This window comes from Nanorana parkeri, unplaced genomic scaffold (genome assembly GCF_000935625.1).
Source record: "Nanorana parkeri isolate BGI_ZX_2015 unplaced genomic scaffold, ASM93562v1 scaffold752, whole genome shotgun sequence".
NCBI lineage: Eukaryota > Metazoa > Chordata > Amphibia > Anura > Dicroglossidae > Nanorana > Nanorana parkeri.
The window spans coordinates 319,210-329,221 of NW_017307020.1; the positions used below are offsets into that span (position 1 = coordinate 319,210).

Sequence of the window (10,012 nt, forward strand, 5' to 3'; positions counted from 1 at the left end):
AGCAGAACTCCACCCAAATAAATATCTTACCCTTTGCAGTGGGGCCATCCACGCACTGCAAGGGTTAAATACTTGTATTGTCTAGGGAGCTATATGGAGATACTGTATTCTCAGCTGAACCACAATCCCAGCTGGCTCCTACACAGGTCTCATCAGCCTGTCTCCTCCTCTGCTCCAGTGATAGAGGGCCCAGTCATACTATATCCAGTCTCAGAATACATGTAGTGTGGGAGGGGGCGTGGTGATGCCGTTCATGTCAATGGCACCACAGGCACCCATCCCGCATTGCATGTTTTATTTATTCCAATCGCACTGCACTGGAACGGGAGGACATTCCTGTACCTTGCGTTCCAGTAGGGGCAATCGCACCGCAGTGCTATTTACATGAATTGCCCGCCACATCCCCTCCCGCCCCAGAATGTGGTCTGGCCTGATCTATGTGATCCAGTGCATTCCGGGTTTGGACAGCACTGGATATGGTGTGGCTGGGCCCGAAATGTCCCTCGCCATCCTCATGTTCTATACAATATATTGGAGATGATGACTCACAGGACCTTAGACCACCAGAGCAAAGGGGGAGCAATGCTGAAGGGAACCAGATCGTTGTTCAGGTGAGTATAACTTTAAATTATTTTAGCTCCCTAGGCAAAATGAGCACTTAACCCTTGCAGTGCGGGGTAGCCCCAAAGCAAGGGTTAAGATTTTGTTTGCCCGGAGTTCTTCTTTAAGGAATACAGTTTTCAGTAGGTAAGCAAGATATGCATTCAAGTGTGCATATATTATTATTGCTCGGAAGTCACGAACATTCAAGAGAGCGTGATGGGTTGAGGTTGTAGCCAAACTTTGGTTCATACTGAAGAGGGTTGAAGTCGACTGGATACTCCTCTGGAGAGAGGCTGCATCACTGCAGAGGGAAGAGAAGATGAATCAGTACACAAACTAGACAAAAGCGGTCTATTTATAAACAATTTACAGGGCCCTTCATCCTGCACATGTATTTGTGAACGGTCTTTTTGGACGAATAATGCCAAAAAGGAAAGTTCTTAATACCTTTTTCTAGTTCTAGTCTGGGGGACAATCTTGCTATAAGTTTATGGTCACTGCAGCGAACACAATCATATAGTGCAATGGAATGCAGCGGATGGAAGGGTTTGTGAGCTGGCCTACTGGGAATAGTTTTATTACGATTTAACCCTTACATCCAAGGCGGTAAAAGGGTTAAGCCTAGAAGTAATAATTTACTGTATATTATGTACACATTATATATCTTATTTGTCTTATCTTTCCTCTAATAGGTGCTTGGAGATTATACTGAGTTTGTATTCAATAAAATTGATTTTTATTTAAATTAAATGTTTTTGTTTGTTCAGACTTGTTGCATCAACAATGGCCTTGTGCAGTCTTGTTTTTTCCCCATGTTCTTTTTGGTGCCTTGGGTCCCTGAGGAGTATTATTATTGTTACAACTATAAGGAGTTTTATTATGAGCTGTAAGTATTGTATATATTAAAGCTGACCATATCCAGGGGCATCCCAAATCCTGGTGACACCCAGAGTGGAGACCGGGTGACACACCACAGTGACGTCATCATGCATTCGCGGCCATCTAATTGACGCCTGCCGGAGAGGAGGGGATGTTCTCCCGGCGGGATGAGGTATACCGCCGGGTCCCCTCCTCTCTCCAGACACTGTCGGGCTCTCCGTCCATGACCGAATGCCCGACTTTTTAGAGAGGGTGACACTGTCAGTCATTTTGGTGTCACCTCTCCAATGGTGTCACCCGGGTGCAGGCTACACCCCCTGCACCCCTCCTCGTGACGCCACTGCCCATATCTTCAAATTGACTAGACATGTGACCATGCACATCATCTAAGGGGAGGAAAATGCCTTTCCCTGAGATCTCCTGAGATTACAGATGAGATTTCGCAGCAATGCTCTGCTGATGACAAGGCAATCCCAGTGTGCATTGCTTTGGCATACTGAAGTCATTTTCCCTTTCAAAGCAGGAAGTGAATGCTCTGCAAGTGTAAGTATTTCACAATCACGGCATTTTACACCTGACATGTCTATGTCATTATTCATCATCATACATAGAGGGATGCATTGGTAGAATTAGATTTTTGAGTGTGAAGGTCCGCTTTAATATCACAGTGAACTTAAATAGCAGTCACTGACAGAACACAATTGTTTCCCAGCAGCAAATTGCAATGTTTATCTGCAATGATTAGTAACCTGCAGCCAGAGCCATAGCTAGCATCTTTTGCGGCCGAGGCAAGAACAGAAAATTGTGCCCAACAGACCTCTGCGGTATGTGACGTCATGCGCCCCGCCTCCAGGATGTCGGAGCGCATGCACAGAATGTGCTGGTGGCCAAATCCAAAATAGCATAAAAATGTGTTTCGTGTGACGAAACTAATGAAAACATTTTTCGTTTCCGTTCATTTCTAAACAGACCCCTGACATTTCCCTTTTGAAATAGAAAAAAGAGATTGAGAACACAGAGTCCTCTAACCATACAGGTGGGGGAGAGCAGTAGGGATCCAAGGAGAAGCTGGAGCCTGTGCCGTTCCTCTTCTCCCTGCCGAGCCACTATGGCAACAGGTGCGAAGGGGCACAGCCAGGCCCGGCCCTGGCTGCGCCTCCTCTCAGCTGCGTCTGAGGCAAGTGCCTCACTCGCCCCAAGGTAGCTACAGCCCTGCCTGCAGCAACAAAATCAGAATTTATTAGCTGTAATTTGATTAGTAAAAGGCAATCTCTGATTGGTTGGCAAGGGGGATCTCACACCAGGACTCTTAGATCTGTGTTTCACAACTGTGTTCTAAAATAACAGCAAACCACTATCCCCAACCAAAGTTCTACTACCTTATATATTAAACGTTCCTCTGCCTTATGGCGCTTGCTTCACTTGTGCCGTTTTCATCAGATTTTCTAAAACAATGTGCAACATTAAAAAAATATTAAGTATTATACATTTTACAAGGAGGCCATTAAGTATTATGTGAGTTAAAACATTCTTACAGGTGTGCCATTTGTTCATCTTCACTTTTAACATCTGCAGAAAAGAATTAAAATATCATTATTAACAAATAATGGATAATGCATTAATAATTCACTGCAATTCCTAACATAAAGGGCACCTGTCATATGCACCCTGTTTTGTTTTTTTTTTAATATAAAAAGTACGAATACGGACTACTGTTTTCTATGCTTGTCTGTCAAAATTGATCCCAATAATTTCTATCTTCACTTGATACAAGGAATATATATATTTTGTAAAGTGTTGTGCAAACTGTTGGCGCTATATAAATCTTGTATAATAATAAAAACATCCAAAATGACATGTGATTTGTAGGACATTTGTATTACATGTATTCCCACAAAACAAACATTTATAAATATTAAATTGGCCCTGTGATTTGTTTATAAATACACCCCATGCTGTCTCCAGGAATGGCTTTGGTGAAATGCCAACACTGGTCTACTTTGCCTCCTACAGGTTAAGAATTAGGTGTGCATCCGTGTATAATTTATAAGAGAAGTAAAGCCGATCCTTTTTCTTCGCTATAATTCTCCTTTGGGTCATGGAAGTACATTTACAAATGTATTCCTGTGACCCAAAGTCAGCAAATAGCAAGATAATGTCCTTTTCTGGCTGACGGGGAAGAGCTGCAGTTAAGGGGGATCCAAACAATAGTGTCAGGATCCAGTGTTAATTTAGTTGACTAAAATGTGTCTTCATAGTTTTCCTTATCTGCATGTTTTCACTGATGACAAGTAAATAAAAACCAAGTTAATAGGAGGAAAACTATGACGAAAATACATTGCAATTGTCTCTACTGGAGATTTAGTTGACAAAACTAAACTACAACTAAAAGAAGTCAGATGCCTAAAATGAGCATGTTAGTTTTATTTGCATTTTAGTCATCTGAATGTTTTAGTTGTAGTACAGGCTATTCACAATAGCCCGTACGGCAGCCGAAGGTGGCCGAGCGGCTCAGCTGAGCCGAAGGCACATGTTTCAGCTCGACTGAGCCAAAGAGGGGCAAACGGCCTGCCCTTCGCCCCGCAAATGACAGCTGGGTGGAGCCAGCCGTGATGTCACGGCTGGCTCCACCCAGTTGTAATGACAGATCAGAGTCCCCAAATGACCTAATGGCAGGGGCCGGCCAATAGGAAACAGTTGGGCAGAGGTAAATGTCACTGCTAGCTCCGCCCAATTGGGTTTTCTTTAATGATTTAAAAAAAATCTTTACTTATTTTTTAATTTTACAATTTATTTACAATAAAAAAAAATATTTGTAAAACTTTTTTTTTTTTAAACTATTTTCACTTTCTATTCTGCTCTGTACCATGGAGGCACCAAGCAGAATAGCCGAGCCGAATGCCGCTCGGCAGCAATTGGCTATTTATTCCCCTCGGGAAGTCTGAAAGGGAAACAGATCTGGGAGTCATTGAAGACCACAGGCTGAATAATATCTCGCAGTGTCAGGCCGCGGTAAACAAGGCAAGTAGAGTCCTTTCCTGTATTAAGAGGGGAATGTTTTGTAGGGACAAGTCCGTAATTGTGCAACTTTTTAGATCACTGGTTCGGCCTCATCTGGAGTATGCGGTCCAGTTTTGGGCACCAGTGAACAGAGGGGATGTCCTTGAACTGGAAAGAGTCCAGAGGAGGGCGACCAAAATCATAAAGGAGATGGAGGCCCTGACCTATGAGAACAGGCTACTAAATTTAAATATGTTCTCATTGAAAGTAAGGCGATTAAGGGGGGACATGATTTTCATGTATAAAATGTTTACCGGGGATAGCAACATTAGCAGCAAACTTTTTACAATTAAATCGATGACAAGGACGAGAGGCCACCACTTAAAATTGGTGGAGAAAAAATTTCAGCACAGTGGGCGAAGGGGTTTCTTCTCGGTTAGATCAGTCGGGGTCTGGAACTCACTGCCTCATACTGTGATTTCGGCTGAGAGTGTGGAATCATTCAAGAGGCGATTGGACGATTTCCTCAGAGACCATAATATACAGGGGTACAAGTACTCTTAAGATTGAGAACACACAGGGACCTATACTGTAGATACTACACATCAGTAGGACCATACACACATACACAAAGAGGTTGGACTAGATGGACATATGTCTTTATTCAACCTCAAATACTATGTAACTATGTAACTCACTGCCCTTCTGGCCCTATGAGAATAGGGGGAACGGCAGCAAGCGAGCTGCCGAAGCTTCGTCTCAGCCGATCCGTATGTTGCACCGGCTGAGTCGAAGTCCTTCTGCACTTCGGCTCAGCTGAACATGCAGAGCATGTTTGGCTGACCGAAGGCAGCCGATATAAGTTCTCCTTTAATAACATCCAAAATGACATGTGATTTGTAGGACATTTGTATTACATGTATTCCCACAAAACAAACATTTATAAATATTAAATTGGCCCTGTGATTTGTTTATAAATACACCCCATGCTGTCTCCAGGAATGGCTTTGGTGAAATGCCAACACTGGTCTACTTTGCCTCCTACAGGTTAAGAATTAGGTGTGCATCCGTGTATAATTTATAAGAGAAGTAAAGCCGATCCTTTTTCTTCGCTATAATTCTCCTTTGGGTCATGGAAGTACATTTACAAATGTATTCCTGTGACCCAAAGTCAGCAAATAGCAAGATAATGTCCTTTTCTGGCTGACGGGGAAGAGCTGCAGTTAAGGGGGATCCAAACAATAGTGTAAGGATCCAGTGTTAATTTAGTTGACTAAAATGTGTCTTCATAGTTTTCCTTATCTGCATGTTTTCACTGATGACAAGTAAATAAAAACCAAGTTAATAGGAGGAAAACTATGACGAAAATACATTGCAATTGTCTCTACTGGAGATTTAGTTGACAAAACTAAACTACAACTAAAAGAAGTCAGATGCCTAAAATGAGCATGTTAGTTTTATTTGCATTTTAGTCATCTGAATGTTTTAGTTGTAGTACAGGCTATTCACAATAGCCCGTACGGCAGCCGAAGGTGGCCGAGCGGCTCAGCTGAGCCGAAGGCACATGTTTCAGCTCGACTGAGCCAAAGAGGGGCAAACGGCCTGCCCTTCGCCCCGCAAATGACAGCTGGGTGGAGCCAGCCGTGATGTCACGGCTGGCTCCACCCAGTTGTAATGAAAGATCAGAGACCCCAAGTCCCCAAATGACCTAATGGCAGGGGCCGGCCAATAGGAAACAGTTGGGCAGAGGTAAATGTCACTGCTAGCTCCGCCCAATTGGGTTTTCTTTAATGATTTAAAAAAAATCTTTACTTATTTTTTAATTTTACAATTTATTTACAATAAAAAAAAATATTTGTAAAACTTTTTTTTTTTTAAACTATTTTCACTTTCTATTCTGCTCTGTACCATGGAGGCACCAAGCAGAATAGCCGAGCCGAATGCCGCTCGGCAGCAATTGGCTATTTATTCCCCTCGGGAAGTCTGAAAGGGAAACAGATCTGGGAGTCATTGAAGACCACAGGCTGAATAATATCTCGCAGTGTCAGGCCGCGGTAAACAAGGCAAGTAGAGTCCTTTCCTGTATTAAGAGGGGAATGTTTTGTAGGGACAAGTCCGTAATTGTGCAACTTTTTAGATCACTGGTTCGGCCTCATCTGGAGTATGCGGTCCAGTTTTGGGCACCAGTGAACAGAGGGGATGTCCTTGAACTGGAAAGAGTCCAGAGGAGGGCGACCAAAATCATAAAGGAGATGGAGGCCCTGACCTATGAGAACAGGCTACTAAATTTAAATATGTTCTCATTGAAAGTAAGGCGATTAAGGGGGGACATGATTTTCATGTATAAAATGTTTACCGGGGATAGCAACATTAGCAGCAAACTTTTTACAATTAAATCGATGACAAGGACGAGAGGCCACCACTTAAAATTGGTGGAGAAAAAATTTCAGCACAGTGGGCGAAGGGGTTTCTTCTCGGTTAGATCAGTCGGGGTCTGGAACTCACTGCCTCATACTGTGATTTCGGCTGAGAGTGTGGAATCATTCAAGAGGCGATTGGACGATTTCCTCAGAGACCATAATATACAGGGGTACAAGTACTCTTAAGATTGAGAACACACAGGGACCTATACTGTAGATACTACACATCAGTAGGACCATACACACATACACAAAGAGGTTGGACTAGATGGACATATGTCTTTATTCAACCTCAAATACTATGTAACTATGTAACTCACTGCCCTTCTGGCCCTATGAGAATAGGGGGAACGGCAGCAAGCGAGCTGCCGAAGCTTCGTCTCAGCCGATCCGTATGTTGCACCGGCTGAGTCGAAGTCCTTCTGCACTTCGGCTCAGCTGAACATGCAGAGCATGTTTGGCTGACCGAAGGCAGCCGATATACGGCTGAAATCAGCCGTACAAGCCAGAAGTGAATAGCTGTAGTTCGCAATGATTAGGTGTGAACCAGCCCTTAATGATTTGGATTATAATATCATTTTAAAACAATGTGAACTTAGTTCACTAAGAGTTAAATATCGCATGAAGTTTTGAGGTAAAATAACTCATGCATTATTTATCTGTTCAGTGTGCAATTCACTAAAATCTATGCGTTATTTTCTGAATGAGATATGTCTGCAAAGCATGCAGTATTTGCGTTATTTTTTCACTGTTTTTATTTTTTTTGATCGTTCCCAGTAGTAAAAAAAAAAAAAAGGGGGGTGCAGACAATTACAGCAATAAAATTAAAAACCAGCCAAGGCACACAGGAACACTTACACACGGCCACAGGCTGACAGACAGTAAATACCGATTCCCCAGGCAACTGCTATTCACTGCATACTTTTTTTCTAAAGTAAATTGACTTTAATATATTTCCTGCGATATTTACAGCATGTTCTTAGAGAACAGTCGATAAATAACGCATATGCGATATTTAGCTTTAATGAATTGAATATTTTGTTATCACATGCGATATTTCACTGAAAACAGTAGGCGACCTGAATATCTCATGCGATAATGTTTAGTGAATTGACCCCTGTGTCTTGAAATATGCAACTTCATTATTGTCTTGAAAATGAATATACAGGACAACGCTGACAATCTCTTACCATCTTCACTGTGTTTCTTCTTGCTTAGCAATTCAAAGCCTAAAATAACGGCCACTAAAACGACAACTTCGGCTACAATAGCAAGAAAGACCTTAAATGGCGCCATTAAACTGAGCACTTTGATGTGAACTTGTCCTTCACTGTCCCCGGTCTTAAACACAGCCTTGCACACATAAGTACCGCTATCTTCTTCAGTCAGGTCAAATATGTGCAACTTTGTCACGTTAGCTGTTTTGTTGGCTTGTTTGTATTTTAAGGATCCTGAAGAGATATTTAAAAGTACCTAAAAAAAAGTGCAAAAACATTTCTTGTAATAACACACATATATACTGTATATATATATCTATATATAGATATATATAGAGAGATATATCTTTATATTTATCTATCTATATATAGATATATACTGTATATATATATATATATACACATATACATACACACACACACAGCTTACCGTTCCTTAAATGTGGCAGCTGCAGTCATTTTCTTTATAGGTTTTTTTCTGGTGATCCTGCAGGTAACACACTTCCTGTCCTAGGATGGCAAGCTCACTCACTGTACTGTATTTGTCACCCTGTCACACTGAGACATGAAGTGTGTTAGGACTACAGGACACTTTCCTCTCTTTCCTTTCCATAACATAGTGAACAGGGCTGATAACACTGCTGAGTGCTCAGGAGTTTATGGACAAATAAGTGAAGCTTATTGTTAGGGTTAACATACACTTTTAGTTAAAAAGGTAAAATAATAATTCAAAGACTCTATGGTATAGATCAGGGGTAGGCAAATTCTGGCCCTCCAGCTGTTGTGGAACTATAAATCCCATGAGGCATTGCAAGACTCTGACATCCACAGGCATGACTACACAGAGGCAGGTGCATACTGGGATTTGTAGTTTCACCCTAGCTGGAGGGCTTGAGTTTGCCTACCCCTGGAATAGATTGTCAGTTCTATGTTTCCTAGGACAAAACTTTAAAACTTGAGACTGTCGCTGTAAATCTAGGCCAGGTAAAACCAAAAAAAATCTCAAGGCCTCAGAAGGCAGGAAGTAAATGGAATGGGTGAACACTTAGGACGCTGAACATGCAGAACACAGTGGCTCCAGACATGTCAATCTGGTTCTCCTTTAACCTCCCTGGCGGTATGATTATGTCAGGAATTTTGTACCAAAAGCGGTACAATTTTTTGCATGGCAATTTGATGTTATGTATTGTAGGCCATTATTTTGCAAGGATAATTTTTAGGGATGCACCGATATATCGGCTGCCGAAACATATCGGCCGAAAATGGCAATTTTGGCATAATGCCGAAAGTGCAATTTTTTCTGCTGATACATCAGCGCATCCCTGCTTTCTTTCCTCCCCGCTGGGTGCTGCTCTGTGTCCCAGCGGGGAGGAGACAAGCTGTGACAGGCTGCCGAGCGCTGCAGGAGGAGAGCGCTGTGAGCGGCCAGCGTCTCCTCCCACACCGCTCAGCCTCCTATCACAGTCCAGCAGATCGGTGTGTGGGCGGAGACAGGCCGCGCTGTTACAGGAGGCTGAGCTCTCCTCCCTGCACCATTTGCTCAGCCTCCTGTGACAGCGTGTCAGAGAGGAGAGCAAGTTACAAACACTCAGCGATCAGTGATCGCTGAGTGTTTTAACATAATTGAGGACATGGTATGTTAACTATATCCTCAATTATGAATGAATGGGAGTGAGCTACATCACCTCCTGTTCATTCATAGTTGTGGTTATAGTAAACATACTCTGTCCTCATGTTATCAATGAACAGGAACACTCATAGAGGATTTCTGTTCATTGATAACAGGGGACACAGAAAAAGAGATAGAAAAAGAGATTTAGACCCCCAATATTTCCCCGAAGCCCCTAAAAGTAATGTAAAAAATAAAAATATTTAATAAAAAATGAATAAATA

At 42.3% G+C, this 10,012-nt stretch overlaps 1 protein-coding gene across 1 annotated transcript in view; it reads right to left on the reverse strand.

Annotated features, from left to right (window-relative positions):
- Window positions 1–716: 716 nt before the first annotated feature.
- The window catches only part of EMB (embigin), a 14,983-nt gene continuing 5,687 nt past the window's right edge, over window positions 717–10,012 (reverse strand). Inside the window, exons 5-8 of the mRNA XM_018564452.1 lie at window positions 8,093–8,375; window positions 3,018–3,051; window positions 2,862–2,927; window positions 717–904 (exon numbers count right to left, since the gene is read on the reverse strand). Coding sequence (XP_018419954.1) covers window positions 2,870–2,927; window positions 3,018–3,051; window positions 8,093–8,375 — 375 coding nt within the window. The 3' untranslated portion in view covers window positions 717–904; window positions 2,862–2,869. The remainder of the gene's footprint in view (window positions 905–2,861; window positions 2,928–3,017; window positions 3,052–8,092; window positions 8,376–10,012) is intronic.